Below are 21,347 nucleotides of genomic sequence, written 5' to 3'. Positions count from 1 at the left end.
GGGAGAGGGAGGGAGAGACAGTGGGAGGGCAGGAAGCGGTTGGTTTGTGTCGGTCACAGCTGCTCACTTGGCTGTGCCTGTCCCTTGCTCCCTCATCCCATCCCTCTGTCTCTGCTTTCCCAGCCCTGAGCCAGCAGCCTTGTCTGCCTCCTGGCTGGAGTCTCCTCTGTTCATTGTGAGGAGGCGGGGGTGGGGTGGGGGGTGTCCTTCCCACCCTGGGAGAGGGCTTGCTCGGGTGGGCTGGAGACAAGGCACTCCAAAGTGGGGAGAGATTTGGGGTGGGAGCAGCGGAACTGGATTAATTTTGCAGATCCAGGGGACTGGGAAATAAATCATGTTTTTAAAAAGACAGGCTTGTTTCTGGTCCATTTCCCATTTTCCTTTGGAGAGCAAAGGGAAGGCCTGCTTCTGGGGGGTGCTGGGGGTGGGCATGAGCTTGGGTTGTTCCACACTTAGCAGTGGGGCTCAGTTTCCAGAGGCTGAGAGACCTTTTCCTGTCTGCTCCCCACTCCCTGCCCAAATGCCCAAACCCCAAATGCATCAGACCCTTCAAGATGATTACTGAAAAAATTACCCAAGCAGCAGAGACCTTATGTGCATGTAGTTTAGGTGGGTCAAGAGCCCCCACTTCTCCCGCCCAGGGTTTAGGGGTGCCCCCCCCCATTGATGAAGACAGCAGCAGCTCCCCTCATCTTCTAGCATGTGTGTTGGCACATCACTGCTCACAGGCCAAGCCCAGCCCGCCATGTCGTTTTTAAGTAAAGTTTTATTGGCACACAGCCCATTCAGTCTTCTACAGACTGTCAGGGGCTGCTTTTGTGCTGTAACAGCAAAGGTGAGTAATCTTGACAGAGACCACATGGCCCACAAAGCCTAAAATGTTGACTCTGGCCCTTTACAGGAAGAGTGTTAACCCCCCGTTCCAGCAAAACGAGCCTTCCTGGGTTCTCAAGGCCTGAGCCAAATAATTGCCCTTGGCTCACTGAAAGAGGTTAACGTTTCCCAAAAGTTTTCCTTCTGACAGCCCAAAAGAAGCCAGAATGGAAGGTGTACAAGTAACAAGTGCAACAGAGATGGGTAGAGATGTGGACCCTCTTAGCTGGCTTGGCACAGGGCTGAGTGGGGCCAGATGGGGCTGGAGTGGGCCTGGTGCTGGGCCTGCGGGGTGGTGAGAATGGCCTTGCTGGGTGGCAGACCACTGGGCCGCATTTGGGGTACAGCAAAAGGGAGTTAGAGCCCCAGCAAGGCGTGGCACCAGGTAATGAGGCCCTCCCCATTTGGAGTTCAGGCCACACCAGCTTCAAGCCTCAGAGGTGTGCCTACCTTGTGTCAGCCCTACCAGGGCATGAAAGTCGGGCCCGCATAGCTCCTGCTGCCCAGGAAGCTTCTGGCTGCGAGTCCAGGTGAGAGACTCTGGCCGTGGAATGTTTGTCTTTGGGGTGCAGTCTTCCAGAGTCCCTCCACCCCCGATCCCAGCTGACCTCGTGTTTGGGGGTGTCAATGGGAAGGCCTCTCTGACTGGGTGCTAGCGTCTTCTCGGCACATCCAGTATCGAACACCGTCTGGTTCTCGTCCTTGTGACTCCAGTAGGGTTTTCCTGGTGCCCTAAGGTTGGTTTGAACGAAGCTTCTGGGAGATGTTGCTGATGGTAGCGAACCGTCGTTGAGCACTGACTGTGGTAGGCACTACACTGAGTACTTTTTGCGCATTACGTCATTTAACCCTTGTAGCAACCTAGAAAGTAAATATGTCATCTGTGTCAGTTTTTACAAGGGAGGGAACAGGTTCAAGGAGGTTAAGTAAGTCTCTCCAAGGGGAGAATCTGCACAGTCAGACTCCAGAGTCACTAAACCCCTCTACCAGAGCCCCTCACTGCTGGTTTACAATGAGAGCAGGAAGTGACTTGCTGAGTAAGGGGGAATTAGGTGCTTTAATTTATGACTAGCATCAACTGATCACCTGGAGTCTGTAGCCCCACACCAGGTGGACACCGTACTAGCTGTGTGACCTTGGGCAAGTTACTTAACCTCTCTGGTTAATTTTGCTCATCTGCAAACTGGAGGGAGTACCTAACCATTGTAGGATTATTCTGGAAAACAAAGGAGTTACTATATTTCAGGGCTCAGCGTGACTCTTGGTGTACAATAAATGCTACATGAACCTTTGCTGCTGTTATGATTATCTTTACTGTCACTGGGTCAGGCAGCTCTCCGGGCCAGCACTGGGTGCCTCTCAGACTCGCATCTCAGTGTTTGCTTCTTACCGGCCCCACTGCAGCCAACGCTGTGCTCTTTCGGAGGCGATGAGAAGTTCAGCAGAGAAAGCAGCAGCCCGGGGTGATCCCAGACCTGGTTCCATTTCCGGCTCTGTTACTCTGTGCTTGTGGGAACCTGGGCCAGTCTCCTCCCCTGTAAAATGGGGCGAAAAATGCATACCCACCTCAAGGGACTGTCGAGTGAATGAAGCACTATATACTCTGGGTAGACTGTCAGTGCTTTTAACATGTTGACTCTCTGATACTCTGGAGTTGTTCACACCGTTGATCAGGCTAAGAGCTATCTGCCTCATTATAATGTTATCGTATTACATATGTCCTTTTAGGCGCTTTGACTTTACTCCTCTGTCTTGGCAGAAGGATAACTTCTAACCTCATTTCACAGATAAGGAAACTGAGGTCCAGATCAGACATGACTGTCTGAGCCTGAGATAGAGACCCCATCTCTGATGGTCACTACAGGTCCCAGGCCTTCTGGGTTGGAATTGGGGCATGAGACTCTAAATGAGTCTTCTTCCTTCCATTCTGCCAGGGCCTGTCTTCCTCATTGGGTAGGTCTGGGTCAAGAGCTGGACAAGACATCAGAGCTCAGTGGTGTGGGGCCTCAAGACTGGAGACTGGCCTTGGGCTCTCCAACCCTGATGTCTGAGGGTCCAGGTCCAGGCTGCTGAGCCTGCTGGCCTGGTGAGGATCCTTGGAGCCACCAGGCCCTGTGCGGCCAGCCACCCACCCACATGGCCAGAGAGAAAGGTCCAGGCTGCTTTCTCCAGGGCAGTGATAACCCGCGGGCCCAGTTCCAGGCGGGGATTGTGTAGGATTCTCTGTGCTCCAGAGGATTCCTGCGTTTCGGCAGACACCTCATTATCCCGTCCGTCCCAGCCGGCTGTGTCCCAGCTCCTCTGTAATCACTCAGGCCCACGCCCAGCAGCCAGCCCAGGGCCAGGAAATCACTCCCCTCCCCTCCCCCGCCTTCCGCCGCCAGCCCAAAGCGGCGCCTGCAGCCACTTGCCCGGTGGACCTCCTGCCTGCCTAACGGTTCTCTCTCCTCCTCTGATTCTCCTCTCTCTCCTGCTGCTGCTTGCTCTCGGGGGACTCGGAAGTGTGGCTCTCCAGCTGGGCTGAGTCTCCCAAGAAGGACGTGACAGGTACTGCCCTGAGTGCATGTGTGTGAGCATGTGTGTCCGGGGGCACGCACGTGTGGGAGCCGGTGCCCGCCGGCCGCGGTCCGCATGCTTCCCTGTGATGCGTAGCAGCCCTTTGTCGGCATGCCGGCCGTCCCCTGGGCCCCCTCTTGCTCTTCCGCTAGCCGTACTCGCTGCCTTCCTTACAACCCTCTCTAGGCCCCAAGTCCAACCTTGGAGGCTTAGATGGGTGATGACCACATAGCACAGTGTGTAAACAGATGCATTTCGGACCCAGAGGTACGGGTTTGTTCCCAGCTCTGCCATGTCCTGGCTGTGTAAACTTAACCTCCCTCAGCAATGCACTGCCCCCTCCCAGGGAGCCTGGCACAGAGAAGGTGCTCAGGTGATGGTGAGGCTACCATCATCCTGTACGTGAACTCAGCTGGTCATCCCTGTGAGGTGGGCCAGCCAAAGATGGTCAGTCCCACTTCAGGCAGTTACCTTGAGGCAGAGAGCTGAAGTCTCAGCAGCCCCTCCCTGCCCCCAACCCAGCCTGGTTTCCAGGGGCCCTCACTGGGGAGCTGCAGCAGGTTAGGGAATCCTGTGACTGCTGTCACAGCCTCTGAGCCCCAGAGCTTAGAGCTGCCTCTGCCTCAGTGGCCTTGCCAGGCTTTGGGCTTCGTGGCCCAGGATTGGGCCTCAGGGACTTGGGCCTGTGCCTTGTGCCTAGGCAGAGCTGGGCTGGGGATCAGGGGCTTCCCTGGTCTTACTGGCCAGTGGGAGAGAAACCTAGACAGCAGGGTTCTCAGCTGCTAGAGGGAGATGGTGGCAGGCAGAGGGATGGGAATTCCAGAAGGTCTTCTAGGAGCCCCTCCATTTCTGAGAGTGCTACCTCACACACACGCACGTACACGCACGCGCGCGTGCGCGCGCGCGCGCGCGCGCACACACACACACACACACACACACACATTCTGCCCAAACATGTAGCAGAGATTGAAGCTTGGGAGCTGGGGAACAAGGCAGAAGGGTCAGAGGTCAGAGGGGCTGGGCCAGCCCCCACTGTCAGTCAGCCAGAGGCTTGGCCCCACCCCACCACAGCTGTGGGTAAGAACATGGGGGGTCGACGTTTTGGGAGGGGGCCAGAGGAGAAAGGCAACAGGCAGGAGGACCCCTTCCCTGACCCACGCTCCTTGCAGCCATCCTTCTAGTGTTGTCTGTGACGAGGGCCTGGGCCTGACTAATCACTGGGCTTCTGTCCCTTTTTCCCCTCTCCACGAGCCAGTGAGCCAGAACCCACTTGGCCCACAACTATACATTTTATTCATGAAACGTATAGCCTGGCCGCCCAGGGGCCTATGGAGGAGCCGGCAGGCTGAGTCCAGCCTGAGAGGAACCCGTTGTGAGGGGCTAGAGAGACCTTTGGTCGGATGCCAGGGTTTCGTGGGTGGGGGGGGAGGGGAGGGGGTCAAGGACAACATGGGGAGCCTGGGGTGGGGGCTATCACAGGGCTTGGCTTCTCAGGATGAGCCCAGCTGTTTGGAGTGAGAAGCTGAGGGGAAGCAGTGTGGGCTGGGAAAAACCAGCCAGACTTGGAGTTCAGGGCTGGAGTCTTGGGCAAGTTGCCAGCTTTCTCCGGGCCTTGGTTTCCCCATCTGGAATGTCAGAGAGTACATGAGACAGTAAGGGGCAGATGTGGGGGATCCTTGTAGGTAAGATTCCTCGGGCTGCATAGCCTGGCATCTCCCCCAGAGTGGGCCCAGGGGGGCTCAGACCCGGTCTCTAGCTGGCAAGTAAACAGTGCTTGCCTGGAGGTGGGGTTGGACAGAGGCATGTTTCAGGGACACAACCGCAGCCACCCTTTTCCTGGCACGTGTGGCCCTTGCCCTGAGCCGCCTGCTGATTCTGAGGCTGCAGGGGAATCTGAAACCGTCCCGCTTCCCCCCAAATATCCCATTTCCTGTTTGTTTTATAAACACTGTCTGTAGTTTACTTAGGACATTAATCTTGTCACCTCATTCCATGCGCAGAACAGCCCATTGAAGTAGGTACTTGTACTGTACCTGTTTACAAATGAGGAAGCTAAAGCTCAGAGAGGTTAAGTGTCTTCCCCAGGGTCACAGAGCTAGTAAGGGCAAAGCAGGACTGGATCTCAGACTCGAATTTTATGCTTTCACATCATGAATTTCAGACAGTTGAGGCCAGTGCCAGTCCTGGGCATGTACTCTCATCAGGGAGACTCTGGTCTAAAGCACACAGTCTGATTGGGGCACAGTGCCCCACAAGAAATCCAGCAGAGGACAGGAGTGAACCCTGCAGCTGGAAAAATCAGGTGACTCCTGGAGGGTCAGAGATGGTTAGGTAGAATTGGAGTTGGTAAAAGAAGGGAAGGCATTCCAGGCAGGGAGAACAGCTAAGGCAAAGGCTTGGAAGTAAAAACCTACATAAAACAGTGTGGTGGGCACACAGTGCCCTCAGTACATGTGTATTGAATCATGAATGTTGCCTGGGATGGCCCGGGGCGGGGGGCGGGGGGGGCAGCTATGTGTCAGGGAACTTGGGGGACTCAAATTGTCAGAAAGACTGAGCTTGAATTTGGCCTTTATTCTGGAGGCAACAGGGACCCATTGAAGGTGTTGGAGCAGAGGACTGACTTGGCAAAAGCCTCATTTAGAAGTTTAAGTTGGCAGCGAGGATCAGGCAAGAGCCAGGGGTCCATCCAGGTGGTAGTAGGAGGAATGCAGGTGTGAGCAGGGCTCCGGGGAACTGCCAGAGCCCTAGCAGATCCAGCTAGGGGCTCTGAATAACAAGGGGCCCATCCCTGGATGAGACTGTTGCAAAGTCCCCTTCCAACCTGGGAAAGGGTCTCTCTCTAGAAGAAGAAGTACACCCCTTCACCATGCTTCTGTCAAACCCTTCCCATCTAAAGACCAGAGGCTCCATCCACTGCCCCTGCCCTTCCTCCTCCTTTGGGCCGACTTCTCCAGCCCCCAATTTTCCAGGCCTTGGCTGGGAGGGGATCCAAAGCAGCCTTTGTGGGATGACATCACCCACCGGCCCGCCTGCCGAGTGGTTTCTCATCTGGATACCTGCTCCCAGCTCATGCCTGCCCAGGCAGCCCTGGGCAGGCAACACCCTAAGAGGCAGATGCCAGAGTGAGCTGGGAGCCTGCATGTGCTGGGGGAGGGGAGAGCAGCCAGGAGCGCAGAGTGTCTGTGTGTCCATCTGTCCATCCCACAGCCTTTGGACTAGCTTCCAGGAAGTGCCATCGCCTGTCTTCTTGTGCTCTGGAAACCCTGGAGAACACTCTCTTAACTTTTCTACCTGTGTCCCAAAATGTCAGTCTTCAGAAAGCTTAGGCCAATTTTCCAAGGGGTTGGGGGGAGGGGGGCGGAATTTTTCCCCTCTTTGAAATCTTGCCTCAGATTTCCTTGGCTTGGATTAAAATAAGCTGAAGTCTCTCCATTCCCCATCACCCCTGCTTGTCCTCTCTAGCAGCTTCTGGCCACAAGCTCGTCACTCCTTGCTCCTCTGTCCTCTGTTTCCCCATCTCCCCTTTTTCCTTTACATAGTTGTCTAGCTTCCCTGAATTTCAGAGATGAGGCCTTGCCTGGTTTATCTGTATTGGCTCAAAACAAACCACTAAATCACTCTGTTCCTATCTCCGCCCATTTGTTCATTTCATTCATTCATTTTGCAAACACTTGCTGAATGCCTGCTACCTAATGGGCCCTGTGGCCTGCCCAACAGATGTAGCAGCAGTCAACGAGGAACCCACACTCCAGTCTCTATTAAACACCAACCTTGTGCCAGGTGTGTGAAGATAGGGTGAGGCAGGGTCCCTTTGGAAACCGAGGATCAGTGGCTGTCTGTAGGTAGCAAATGGTAGAGAAGTTCAGAACACAAGAGACCATGTCTGGTGAGCTTGGGTTCAAGTCCCAACTCTGTGACCTTAGGAAAATTGCTTACCTTCATGAGCCTCAGTCTGCCTATGTGTAAAATGGGTCTTTGACAGATCCTACCACATAGGGTTGTTGTGAGGATCCAGTGAGAGGGCAAAATGATGCAGTCAGGTGCTTGGCATAGTGCTGACCGTGAGTGAGCACTGAGGGCCTGCTGTTAATTGTCAGTATAATCTGGGCTCTTGGGATTTGGAAGCTCTCTAAGCCTCTGGGAACTCCTCTTTTCTGTTTGTATCGGGAGTTTTTCTTTCCCACAAACTGGAAGGGGAGCCCCTGTGTCTCACAGGGCAGGGGCTGGCCCTTTTTGTGTTGGGTGCACTGAAGAAGTGCTCTTGGCCACAGGGGCACTGGTGTCCCCCCAGGGGCACAGTGGGAGGGAGCCTCTGTCAGCACCATGCCTGGTGGGCAGGGACAGGCTCAAAGGCTGGCCCCATCTGAGTGCAGAATGGGTTGGCCCTGCTGCCCAGCTGTTGGTCGCATTTCTGCCTGAAATACAATCCTGGCTTTAGTGGAGCTGTGCGTGTGCACATCCATGTGGCAGGACTCGGCAGGTACAGGGTCCCTTCCTGGTCTCCAAAGGGCCGAGCTGGGGCTGTAGGGCCCACACCCTATGGGAGGAAACCACCAGGGGTAGTGGGTTTCTTTCCTTCCATTGCTCCCCGCCCTGGGTTGCATGGAGCCTTCTTCATAGAAAGACCCAAAGGTCTAAGCAGTGCTTCTCTCCCCTGGCCGTGCACGGGAACCATGGGAGAGGAGGGGGTTCTAAAAAATACCCCAGACCAATTAAAGCTGGACCTCTGGAAGTGAGACCCAGGCATCAGTATTCTTTAAAAGCTCCCCGGGCGATTTTGTAGGGCCAAGTTGAGGATCATTGTGTTAGAAGAATGGGTGTCTAGAAATAGAAATCAGCGGCCATTCTGTAATGGAAAGAGAGATGGGCTTGAACCTGAAACACTGTTTGGTTCTCTCCATGGCAGCTGTGTGAGCTAAGGCAAGTGTCTTGTCCTCTCTGGGCCACTGGGTTGTCTTTTGTGAAATGGGAAGGTGAAAAGGATAAAATGGGACAGTGTCCATGCCTGACACAGAATGTTTACCAAGTTAGACTCAGGTGTGTAACGAATGTGGCTGTAGGCTAAAGCATCAGGGAACCATATGGAACCCAGGGACCCTCAGCCATTACTGTAGCCATGCAGGTGGTGTGAATTCCCCAGGCTTCCAGGAGATTGGCAGGTATATAGGATGGTAGACACATAGTTAAAGTGTGCTAGACATTCCCTTTGGGCTGGGGGTGGTCTGGGAAGGCTTCCTGTAAGAGGTAACCAATAGGTCTCTGGTTTGTGGATCCTTTCAGCTCCTGGCAGGGCAGGTCCTGTTTTAGGCGTTTCGTCTGCATCTCCACCCCTAGTGGTGGTGATGGAAATAGTGAGACATGGAGAGGTTTAAGCAGCACGTCCACTGCCACACAGCCAGGAAGCCAAGACGGGCACCCAGTCTGTCCACCTTTCAGCCTGGTGCTTGCTTAATGAATATTGCACTGGTCTCCTGACTGAGAGGGGCAGAGAAGTTGCTTGCTCCTGGGAGCTCCAGCCCGCCTGCCCTCCTTTTGCAGAGCCCCACCTTTTGACCCCCTCAACTGCCAGAGAGGGTGGCTGGAGGCTTCCTGGAGCCTGACCACAAGGCCCAGCCCTAAAAGACAGAGGGAGACTGAATCAGTCTGCATGTGGCCGGAGTGAAGCAGGCCTAAGACTGGTCTGTCTGCACCAGGCCCTTGGGCTCTGTGGCAGCGCCTTGGTGAGCCGAGGGGCAGACGGAGCCGAACTTGAGGAAAAGCTGGCAGGGGGCGGGCTGGGCTCACCGGCTGCTGGCGCTGGGACTTTCTTCTTGGGTTTCAAGTAAACAGTCTCGGCCCTCCTCCCCCTCCCCTGCCTCCACCCCTGGCTCCTCATTCGATGGGTCTCATGTGTTTCTATTTAAGGGTTGCGAGTAAACCCCAGTGATTGGCGGCCTCAAACCCTCTTGACTTCTCGCCTGGGCCCGGGCTGTGGAGACTTCTCTCCTGCTCGCTCCCTCTCCCTCCCGAGGGGAGGACCGCTGCCTCTCTTTTTCTCTGGGTTCACAGGGGCTGGGGGAGAGGCACGAGCCCTCCTCCTTGCCTTGCCTTGCCTTTCTCCCTCTGCTCGGCTCGGCCTCAGCCCTCATGGGCGGCCCTCCCGTCCCGCCCCTGCCGGCCGAGGGGTCTGGGGAGACCACGTCCGCACCAGGCCTCTCCTGCTGCTCGCTCGTGCCGGGCTGTGACTGACTCATCGCAGCGGCAGGCTCTTCCTCTGAGTTTCCAGGGCCTCCGCTCGTCCCCGGCTGTCCCCCCCCTCCACTCCGGCCCGGCTCCCCATGTCCCCCGGTCCCCGCGGCACAGCGGGCCGGTGTGGGGCCTTGCTATATGGCCTGTCCTTGGGGCCCGGAGAGCTGCGAGCCCTGGCTGCGGGCGGCCCCTTGGAGCGGCAGCGGCGCTGGCGACGGAACAGCCTCCCCCGAGGCCGATGGACAGGGGGCGCCCCGGCCGCGGGGCCATGGCCGGCCGCTGGCTCACCGCGTGCTTTCTGCCCTCGCCAGGTGCCGACACCAACGCCGAGCCCATGATCCTGGAACAGTACGTGGTGGTGTCCAACTATAAGAAGCAGGAGAACTCGGAGCTGAGCCTGCAGGCCGGGGAGGTGGTGGATGTCATCGAGAAGAACGAGAGCGGTGAGTGCCCAGACGGCCGCGCTGGCTCCCGGGACGGACGGACGGACAGACAGACAGACAGACAGACAGACGGACTGACGGTTGGCTGGTTTTGTTCCCTACCTCCTCCCCCACCTCTGCAGCTGTACGTTATTTCCATCTGGTGGGGAGAGGGCCGAGGAGGCTGAAGTTTCCCCTGTTGGTTTGGGCTGCAGGCCAGCACTTTGCCTGGTGGTGGAAGAATGTCTCTCCAGCTCGGGGAAATTAACCGGCTTGTGTGCATGCAAGGGCAGGGTGGCAGCCGCCGGTGCAAGGTTCCCAGCCTCTGTTCAGGGTCCCCGTGCCCACTGAGGCCACAGGGAAGGTAGCTCCCAGCTCGGGGGCACCTTAGGGCAGCATCCCCTGTTGGCACCATCGTCCAAGCCAGGGTCCAGGCAAAAAGACTGGGCTCTGTGGCCGCTGACTCTCTGGTGGGGAAGGCAGGCCACGACGTCACTGTAAGGGCCAGGGTTCTTGGGCCCCTGGCGCCTTGTCTGAGGAAAGGCCAGGCCTGTGGGGGTTGGCTAGTGTCCGGGTGGGGAGCTGACTGCCCGTGCAGAGCTGAAGGCTGCCAGGACCTGGGAAGAGGGCCCAGGCAAGGGGATAAGGGAGCCAGGGAGGGCCCCACAGCAGTCGCCCTATCCTTGCAAGCTGAGGCTTTGTCTCGTCCGGGCCCTGCCGATGGCTATCTGGGGCCCCTGGTTGCACGGTTCTCACCAGGTGAACACAAGTGCCTTGGTGCCCTTGGCAGCAGACATCTCTGCAGGTGGAAAAAGGGAGGGCCTGGGTCTGTCTGAGGGGCAGGGCTGGGACATCCATTAGCGGTTTCCCCATATCCTGCTGGGGCTTCAGTTGGTTCCTAGGGTGTTTTGTTTTGGTTTCAGTTAGCTGCCAGGGAAGGTCCCTTGCACAGGATCCTCTTTGGGCTGTATTTGGACACTCCCAGAGGGGAGGGCCCTGTTTTCCTTTTCCTGTCCGACTCCCTTCCCTTCCAATATTTTGAACCCTGAAAGGAAGGTCGACCAAAAGGTGACTGTACTCCCTCTGTAGACAGAGTAACTGAGGCACAGATGGACTGTGGGGAAGTGAGCTAGTGAGTGACCTCAGGGCAAAAGCAGAACAGAATGGGGGGCATTCCCAGGCCCCCGATTCCTATGCCTATGGGCAGCAAGTAGCTGTAGAGACGCTGAGGAAATCCCAGCAGGCCTCCTGGGGGAGGTGAGCTCAGCTTCCTGCTGCAGGAGGCTCAGGAACTGTGCTCCCTTGAGAACAGACCTGTGATACTAGCACAGGTCTGACTCCTGGCCCTCCTGGGTCTGGGGTCTTCACAGACCCTTCAGAGAGGTCAGGCTTTGTCATTGTACCTGGTGTCATTGGCAAGGTGGTTGGCAGTGGCATTCCCCACCCCGTGGAGCTACACCCCTAGCTTAAGGCGTGAGCCTTTCACCCCCAGGTGCCCACACTGGTCTCTTTCCTGCATAGGTTTTGTCTTCAGCCTTTGTCACAGTACCAGGCCTACCTCCCCAGCCCCACTTCCCATGCCTGCCCCAGGGAAGCAGGCATTGTCACAGGGGCCTGGCTCTGGAAACCCTGAGTACGTCGAGAGCCAAAGGAAGGGATCTCTGATGGTAGAATTGGAGGCAGCAGCTGAGACAGATGTTTCTGGAGCTTGCTCCAAGGGGAAAAATGGGCCCACTTCTCTACATAGGGTCAGGGCTGCTCAGAAATAGAGTTCTGGCTTAGGGAGCCTTGTGCCATTTCACCTGCCTGTGTCACCAGTACGGCTATATAGCCCAGCAGGAGGAGTGAGCCCCCATGTTTCTGCACACCAGCCACTGGCCAGGATGGGGAAGACCCCCACACAAAAGGAAGTCCACATGCTTGAGACTGATTCCCAGGGGCAGACATCCTCCCTCTACCTTCCCATCCCACACTCAGGACCCTAGGAATGCTTGGAAGCCCTGCCTAGCCGTGGGGGAGAGCGCACCTGGAAAAAGTGTAGAGGCACCTCCTCCTCTGAGGAGTCCCGATGGCTGTGTGAGGGGGGCTCCAGCAGCCTGACTCCCCAGAGCAGTCCAGTCTGACACATACCCCCTCTGAGGGAGCTGCTGGCCCTAGAAGCAGGATTCTGCCCCACCAGTGGCTGAGGCTGGGTAGCTTCAGATCCCTTAATTCCTCTGGGCCTCTGTTATCCCTTCTGTAAAATGGAGATAATTTGGTGGCTGTTTGGAAACAGGAACTGGAGTAATGACCTCCCTGAGCCCTCTCCCAGGTCTGAACTCTGGCTGGGAGACTGTGTAGGGCCCTAGGTGTCTGGTAGAGAGCCTCCCTTGAGGTGGTTTTTTGATTTCTCTAGGACTTTGTGTCTTTATTCTTGGTGGAGATTACTGCTTACCAGCAGATGTCTGCACAGGGACCTTGGAGTGCTATGTCCACCATGCAAACCCACGCTGTCCATTGCTGTCAGAAACCGGGAGGCCTGGAGTGTACAACCAGTTTAAATAGAGAATCTAAGTGGGTGGAGAGGAGAAAGCAGAAGGACCAAACTGCAGATCCTTGGGACAGTGGTGTCCCACTTCAAGGAAGCTGGGTGGCTGAGGTGGGGGAGGGGAGGCATGTTGTGCATCCTGTAAGCTGGCTTTGGGAGGAGTGGTGAGTGAGGCTTTTGAACTCTGTAACAAAGACCCAATTGTTATGCCTCTGACCTTGGGACACAGTGGGCGTGTTGAGGCATTTCCACTCCAGTGGTTGGGGCAGCAGCCCCAGTTAGCACCATTCCCCCCTGTCCCCCTGCCCAGGGCCTTGCTTTGCCCACCAAGAGCCAGGACTCTGCCTGTGTCCCCTTCTCTCTTGGCTGGAAGTTCCTCGAGTAGAGTGTTCGTAGAGGGGTCCACCAGCCTTTGGCTCTGCCTGTTCATCCAAGCCCTCTGGCTGGGACCATAGCCAGCAAGTGATTTGGGGTATCGTTGTGCCAGCCCCCAGCTTTGGGGGATGTAATCTCCTTGGTCTAGAGAGAGATGTGTCTGGAAGGCAATTCAGAGTCAGTAAAAAGTAAACGCCAGGGGCCATTTCATGAGTATCATTTTAACAGAATCAGGGAATGACCCTATGCGGTAGAAGGCCCTTTAACAATTTTGAGGCTGAAGTAACAGGCTAAGAGGTTAAGTCATTTTCTTCGAGTCCAACAGCTGGGATCTCTGCCCTCTACAGAGGACATAGGAGGAGGGTGAGAACCGTCCCATCCCGGGTAGGATCACCAGGAGCTGGTGGCGTTGCATGTTGGGGGAGAGACGGGCTGGTTGAGATGACCACAGGTCTCCCTGTAACATCTTTGAAGGAGGAGGACTCTGTGTCCCACCTTCCAACATGGTGGTCATAGGTAGTGGGAACTCGTGTTGTTAATTGTTCCTTTGAACTTGGGGGCAAGCGCCAGCTGAGAGGATCTCAGGAGGGTGCCCACTGCACCGAGGACAAGCCTATTCCAGGGAATGGAGGTGGGCAGAAGTCAAGAACACCCAAAGTGGGTGGCTTCAGGGAAAGCCTTTTTGATCAAGCAGTGGGCCTGGGGCCCAGCCAGAAAGGACTCTTTTTCTCCTTTGATAAACAGGGACAAATCTCGCAGAAAGATTCAACAGCTTTGCTTGCTTTGACAACCAGCAAGGTTGTGCAACAGCCACTGTTGTCTTGTCCTTGGGAACCCCTCCACCCTCTACCCTTCACATACACAGCATCCCCTGAGATGCCTCCTTTGTAGGACATTCTTGTGCCCCAAAGACCACACTGGCTTCACCTTCATGCAGCTATAATCTGGTGGGATATCTTGTAGAGTGGTGATGGCAAGGTCTCCGTTGCTCTGGTTGCTGATCTCCAACTTGCCAGGATTGCTTCCTCCTTCTTAGGAATAAAGGTCGGGGGAGGATGTGAGGATATGAGTCAACAGATGGCTCATTGTTTTCCTGCCTCACCTTTCCTTCTCTGAGTCTTCATTTCTTTCCTGGTATCAGCATGATAACCCTGGGAGTTCTCACACTTCCTCAGGGGCACATAGCTATAGGACTAGCATCAAATCATGCTGGCAAGGAATTTTGAGCTCCGCTGGTCCACCCAGGTAAGAAATTGTACAGGTGACAAAACTGAGCCTTGGGGAGTCTGCACATCTCAGTCTCCTCCAAAATCAATGCTTTGGTACCAACTGAGTAGTGAGCAGAGGACAGAAATCCACTCAGACTTGCTCAAGAGACTACTGAAAGGATGCAGGGAAATCTCCCTGAACCCAAGGATGTGAGGGGCATCCCAGCCTCACAGGAGCTGGGAACCAGAAAGTCGGCACAAGCCAGATCATCTCTCTGTCTCTCTCTTGGGTGTACCATATAGATTTAAAGCCCCCCTGCAGTCTTCTCACTGCAGACCAACCTCCATTCCCTTCCTGTTCACTTATAACAGCAGCCCGTTCACCTGCTATTGCTCTGTCAGGACCAGACTACATGGCTTTTCAGTTGAGACAACTGCCACCAATGGACTGTGGCTCCTGGTTCTCGGAGTTCAAAATTTCAAGTTTGAATCTGAATCTGATTGGTTACTGGCCAGCCAATCAGCAGACCTTCCATGAGGTGGCCAGCCCCAGGCCAATCAGCTGTGTCCAGAAGTGTCATGGGGTATAAATCTGGCTACCTCACCAGCCTCCTCAGCAGTGGCTGATGGAGAGCAGCTTTTAAAGAAAGGAGATGCAGAGGGGTAAAGTACCCTAAAACATGTTGGGCTGCAAACTATTTACTTGTTCAGCAGCTGTGTGTGTGGTGGAGAAACAAAGAATCAGGAATCTGAATAGTAGGTTGAAGATCGAATATTACCCTAACTTTGTGATGTAAATAGGAATCACTTTGTTTCCTCATGAGTAGAAGGGGGCAGTGATAAACACTGCATGGGCTTTTGGGGGAGGGGGCTAATAAAGTAGAACCATTTATTATTTGCTAAATATATTTATTATAAAGACAAACTGATAAGCTTGCAGATTTTTGTGTCATATGATAGTTTTGTATCGACAAAGATACTGCATTCTTCAACCATATATTTTGTGAGTTAGAATTTCTTTCTAACACTGAGATTGTATCTCTTCTGTTATTTAGCTGTTTCTTCTTGAACATTGTTATAACTGGTTCTAAGTGAGCTTATAAGGGAGAATCTACATAGTGTTCATTTATTCACTCATTCGTATATTTCACAATTCTTGAATACCTCCTTTATCCCAGTCCCCATGCTAGTTTGGTGCGTACCCATAAGTTTCCTGCCTTTATGAAGCTTAGGCTCTAATCGATGTGAGCATTCTGGGTACTTAAGGGGTGGACTGTATTGTCAGGCTGGGGTGGCTTCACAGAGTTTACAGTGTCTTTAGTGGACTTCTCTTATGTATCTTCTATGTCTTCTGCTTAGATTATGTGCTTACTAAGAAACCACCTGACTGCTAATTCAGATTGCCATGCTACCCTACAAAAGAGATAACCCAATAAAGATAGGATAGGCTGTTTCTAAAAAGGCAGGTTAACCACAGTCTGCATTGCAGACTATCTCTGGCAGGCAGGTGTCGTCCGCTTTGCCTGCGAGGGAAAGGGCCACAGAGCATAGATCCAAGATCAAAAGCTAGCATCCTAATTCTGCCTTGGGCCCTCTCAGCACAGCTTTATATATTGCAGACTGGAGATTGTTTTGAGAATGGGATTGCAGGACGGCCTAGCAACATAAGATATGGCTTCAACTTAGACAAGCCTGGTTTTCATCTTCACTTGGTACTTGCTGGTGGTGAGTCTGAGAAAGTTACTTGGGTCTCCTGAGCATCAGTTTCCTTGCCTTTAAAATGGGCATAATTGTACCCACAGCTATAGGGTCAATGTATGCTGATTTGAAAGGAATTCCGTGCTTAGTACAGGGCCTGGCACACAGGAAGTGCTCAGGACGTGCTGGTCGCCAGGAAGACTGCTGGACTAGGGCAGCTATGCCACAGATTGATCTTGGCGCCCACAGTAGGCCAGTTTTCCTCTATGGCCTCCATTTCCCTGCCTGGCCAGAGAATGGATTGCACTCAGTAGTGTTAAGGATTCCCTCAGCCCTGATGGTTTGCAAGGTGGGTAGGGCAAGCAGGGAGCTTGCTGCAGGGTAGCGAAGGCCAGAAACCATGTTGGAGACCAGAGTCGCAACTTTAGAGCCCTGACTTGGGTAGCTGTCCTTGCCCCAGTCTGTGACAGGAAAGGAGTTGGAGAAAAAAGTAAGTTCCCATTGGTGACCCAGAGACCATACTCTCACAGGGCCACAAGCTTCGAGCAAGGCTGAGGGAAGAGGAGTGGCTCACCCATGACATCCTCATGCTGGCTGTCCCGCAGTGACCCTGTTGCGTGGTGCAGAGCTGAAGCACTGGGTGTGGTAGGAGACTAGCAGAGTCAAGGAAGGCTGCCTGGAGGAATTGGAGGCATCGCGCTGGGCCTTAGAAGGAGGTTAGGTAGGCAGAGATGCAAAGGAACTCTAGGTCCACATGAAGGGGTGGAGGGGTGCGCCTGGTGGGGCCACCTCTGGCGGGTGCGTCCTGATGAAGAAAGTGGAAGCTGGGCGGCAGTGGAGGGGGAGGAAGGATGGGGCCATGGGAACAGGTGAGCAGGAGAGGGACGTGAGGATGTGGCACTTGAGGCAAGCAGTCCCAGCTGTGGGGAGGAAGGTGGCAGGGGAAGGTGTGTCTGGGAACCAGAAGTCGCTCTTCCCTCGAGTGAGCCGTTGTCCGGGAGGCGTCCCAGGGCTTGTCAGCACTGAGCACTGCCAGCCACCCGGCTGGAGCCAGCTGCCAGACGGCTGGGTAGAACAGTAGCCACCAGGGTACTCTCTTGTCTTGCCTCCGCCTGTTCAGGCAGGACGAGTAGGGTGGCTGGTCACTCCCACCTCACATTGGCTCTGTGGACCTGTCGTGTCCCAAACTCCTCTGAGGCCATCACCCTGGAATAGTCATTTCTGAGCAAAAGATGTGTTTTGGTGGTGACCTTGGAAATCCAGCTGACGTGCCAGTGTGACACCAGCTGCTCCTCTCAGCCCCGGGGCAGCACAGCTTGGCTGCCTTCCCTTTTGGGGGGCACACAGGTTTGCACTGAGTTTGCACGGGCATCTCCAAAATGCTGCTTTTCGGGGTTTGAACACCAAGGGAATACTTAAACCACACACTGCCCAGACCGCAGCAAGGCCCATCTTCACGCGAGCCGTCGTTACCCTATTATTTGACCAGGTGCCAGGCTGCGGCCCAGAGGTGAAGAAGGCCCACACGGTCCCACCCTGACGGGGCTCCCATGTAGTGGTGAGACGGTCACAAGTAAACCAGGAAAATATTTGGAGATTTTGAAAAGCGCAACACAGGAAATAGGGCACTGTGACCCTCACGTGAATAAACGGCGAGAGTGGGTAATCATGTGGCCAGGAAAGGCCCCCCTGAAGGCCTTCTGTGCTGAGAATGTGTGGAGCTCGGTGGGCAGAGAAAAAACCAGAGGCCAGTTGGTTTGGGGAGCACGGTGGCGAGTGAGGGCAGAGAAGGCGGAGAGGCCAGGTGGTACCACGGCAGGGCGCATTCTATGTACAACAGCCACCGCGTACCTGGTAGGAGTCTTGCAGTGTAGCCACCAGGTGACCCCACTCCCCTCCCCGGATATACCCTGGCCCAGGTGCCCAGGGAGCGGGCACCACCGGACACCCCCTGCCCGTTCCCAACACGCACACTCATGCAGGACCTTTCGCCAGTAGGAGCGACAGGTCTCGCCTCACGGCTGAAGCACAGGGAGAGAGTTCCCCACACAGCATTCCCTCCGCTCCTTACATAACAGATTTCCACCCTGCCATTGTGGCACTTTCTGGGGAGTATAATTTGTCAGGACCTCAGGGAATTTGGGCTGAGTAATTGCCCCTTGTTTCTTCCCCCCAGATGAGCCCGTGGCTGTGTGATACTACATTCTCAGCAGTTGGGTTTTCACTAATCACTCGTGGTAGTGGGGTTTACCGCCCTCCTCTCTATCAGCATCTTTTCAGATTCCGTAACCTCACCCTCTGGGCTCCCAGTGCTGGCCTGCACTCCCTGGTCTCCTCACAGGAAAGCCAGGGTGACCCAGTTTAGCTGGTGGCCCTGTGATGCTTGGTGGGAGCCAGTGTCCCCTGGGACTAAGTGGAGAGCAGCTCGTGGCTCATGGAAGCCCCAGCTTCACTTCTACCTATGTTTAAAATGTGCTTTAGGGAATTTTGGGGGGATTTTTGTTTGTTTGTTTCATTTAATCGTCTCAGCCTCCACTTCACATTTCCCTTCTTAGGCATGCGCTTTTTAGGCTCATGCTAAAATATATTTGCCTCCCTTAAGCTTTTATTGGACTAAATTGTGGGGAAGTGGCCCAGGCTCCACGGGAGGTGAGTGAAAGCCAAACTAAGAGATAGCGTCTGCCAAGGACTGGCCATAAAGTGAGTGAGCCACGAGTAGGTTTTTGAGATTGGTGTGCAGATCTCTCTCTTCTGTTACACCTGGCCCATCAGCATTGCCATGAGTGGCCCTTGAATCACCATGTCCCAGAACCTTGTGGGTTTATTTTATTTTATTTTTTTAATGTTTACTTATTTTTGAGAGAGAGAGCATGGGTGGGAAAGGAGCAGAGAGAGAGGGAGACACAGAATCCGAAGCAGGCTCCAGGCTCCCGGCTCCCAGCTGTCAGCACAGGGCCCGACGCAGGGCTCAAACTCCTGAACCGCGAGATCGTGACCTGAGCTGAAGTCGGACACTTAACCAACTGAACCACCCAGGTGCCCCATAAACCATGCAGTTTATAAAACATATTAGTAAGACAAAGGGCAAATGCTGGCATTGTGCTTCTCAGAGGTGGAAATTGAAGCCCAGAGAGGTTAAGTGACTCGCCCCAAGGTTGCACAGCTGGAAGGTGGGGTGTGGACTTCCAACACATGCCATTTATCCACTGTTTGGAAATCTGGATGTTTGCATTTCTCTTCCTTGTAGATTTAGAGAGCCATGCCCCTGAGTGCTCTGCTGTGTGAGTTCCCCAGGCCACAGAGAGCAGGGGAACAGAAATCAGTCCTACTGAAGCCCTGTCTGGGATAGGAGAAAAGTAGTCCAAAGGGAAGTTTCTTGCAGAAGAGTCATGTGCATGCTCCAGTGTTTGGCTCAGCCAGGTCCATGGGCCAGGGCTGAACTGGATGGGTAGATGAGTTAGGGGCATTTGTGATTTCCCCAGAGATCTGCTCACCAGGGCCCTGGTGGGCGGGGCTGAGGGTGTGCAGGCAGTGCTGGGCAGGACCCCAGCCCTCTCTGCCTTCTTCTTTGTCCAAATAAACAATGTCCTGCCCCCTCCCCTTAACCTCACCAGACCCAAAGAAGAGCTGCCTCTGCCTCCTTCTCCCCCTCCCACGACATCTTTAATCTCAGCCCTATTTGAGTGACATCCTACATGCAGGAAATGCTTTCATACGCTGTGGTTTGCTTATTCAATCGCCAAATAATGTACCTACTGTGTGCCCAGCACTGGGGTGTAGCATTTGACAAGAACCAGCTGTCCCTATCTTCCTGTCACTGAGGGGATGGCGTTCTAGGGATCCGTCTTGCCTGCAAGATAAAGGCCCAGATGCAGTGAGTCAATCATTTTCACAGTGTACCTGCTAAATGCAAGGCAGAAAGCACAGTGTAGCTGGGGTTCTGTGGTGTCGTGGAGAGGACAGGGAGGGCAGGACCAGAAGGCTATGGGTTTTCATGAATACTGTTGGGTTCAGAGATGGGACAGTGCCTGGTCAGGGCAGTCTTCTGGAGAAGATGGGCCTTGAGCAAGTTGCTGAAGGAGGAGGGGGCTCCAAGCCGAGTTGAGTCAGAATGACACCTTCCAGGGCGCAGAGGGTGGACACAAACAAGCATAATCTGGCCGCCGTGTCTGAGGCTGCCTATGGGAAAGTTTTCACCCAGCAGGGAACAGGCTGGGGGTGTGTGTCAGGGGCCTCAAAGGGCCCCAAATGTCAGGTGAAGGAGAGATTTCCCCCTTTCTTTCCCGCCAAGCTGAGGGAGACCTTTCTGACGATCCTGCCCAAACCTCTCCTTTGTCAGAGGAAGAACAGAGCCTGGAAAAGTGAAGCTCCTCGCCAGTGTCATGTGGCGAGTTCATGGCTGTGCTGTGGCACAGCTGTGGACCGCTGGTGTAGAGGTGGCCGTCTCCGAGGCCCGCTGGCATCTCCCAGCATCACTGAGGTCTTGCCACCCTCTCTAGGCTGGCCACACCCCATCTTGCCCCTGGCTGGCTGACTGAGGCTCCCTGACCCTGGGCCCTCAGCCTGGTGCTAAAGCTGGAGCCTAGAGGCAGGCCCCAGACTCAGAGGTGCTTCCTACATGCTCTTAACACCGTATGTTCAAACACTGATTTTTCAAACATGGTGACTTCCTTCCTGCAAGATCATCTTCAGATGCCTCACCTTGAAAATATGGACTCCCCGCCGTTTAGCGACCCCACTTCTCTGGGCAGTTCCACTGGCTGGCTGTGGTCTCCCCCCAGACCAGAGGCTGTGCCTCCTCGGCCCCTCTTGCACCTCCCTAGGAAGGTGTTGAGGTCGCTGTTGAGGTTGGCCAGGCATCCAGTCCCCGTGTTTCTGGACACTCTGTCTTCTCTTGTTTGTTTTCTGTACTTCTAACTGGCGCCCTTGCAAGGCCCCAGCCTTCTCTCTGCTCAGCGTGCTCACCGTCTTTTGATTACCACAGGAGTTTGAGCTGCTGTGGTCAGGATGCACGCGCAGCAAGGCCTGGGTCTCGGGTCCTACAGGCTTCTCCCAGTCCTGGCCTGGCCATGTGACCTCCCTGTGCTCTGGGGCACTTTCTGCCAGTTCCAGCCACCCACTCGAGCCACTGGCTCAAGGGATTGCCACTTGGCACAGTGCTTAGGGTGTCATCTCAACGGGCCAGGGCGGTGCTAGGCCCTCATGGAAGGAATGCCAGGCTTTATATAAAAGGATCTCAGGTCAATCTAGGTTCCAAGCTCAGTTACCCACTAACCAGGTGGCCTCTCTGAGCATCACCTTCCCTCATAGAATGGAAATGTGATCGGGAGTGAAGACAGTGGCCACGGTTCTGTTCCAGATACCAAGCACCCCACTCCCATGTCCCTCCTGCTTTTACCAAAACTGGGCAAGAAGCAGGCCTTTCATCTCTGTACTTCCAGAGTTCCTAAGGTCCCT

The 21,347-nt window shown here is 54.7% G+C and overlaps 1 protein-coding gene and 1 long non-coding RNA gene across 8 annotated transcripts in view; one reads left to right on the top strand and one right to left on the bottom strand.

The window, feature by feature from the left end:
* SH3PXD2A (SH3 and PX domains 2A) overlaps window positions 1–21,347 on the top strand; it is a 242,221-nt gene that overhangs the window by 173,902 nt on the left and 46,972 nt on the right. For 4 of the 7 annotated variants that reach the window (XM_043597433.1, XM_043597430.1, XM_043597434.1 and 1 more), the window contains 2 exons: window positions 3,376–3,420; window positions 9,972–10,103. In XM_043597433.1, the coding sequence (XP_043453368.1) occupies window positions 3,376–3,420; window positions 9,972–10,103 (177 nt within the window). The remainder of the gene's footprint in view (window positions 1–3,375; window positions 3,421–9,971; window positions 10,104–21,347) is intronic. The other 3 variants (XM_043597432.1, XM_043597436.1, XM_043597437.1) reach the window with 1 other exon arrangement.
* Window positions 13,231–15,047, bottom strand: LOC122493214. The gene is made up of 2 exons (XR_006299844.1): window positions 14,577–15,047; window positions 13,231–14,015 (listed from the first exon to the last, which is right to left on the bottom strand). It is a non-coding gene; the product is annotated as an uncharacterized LOC122493214 (long non-coding RNA).

Source organism: Prionailurus bengalensis, chromosome D2 (assembly GCF_016509475.1).
Source record: "Prionailurus bengalensis isolate Pbe53 chromosome D2, Fcat_Pben_1.1_paternal_pri, whole genome shotgun sequence".
NCBI classification, from domain to species: Eukaryota; Metazoa; Chordata; class Mammalia; order Carnivora; family Felidae; genus Prionailurus; species Prionailurus bengalensis.
This window is presented reverse-complemented; position numbering and strand designations above follow the sequence as displayed.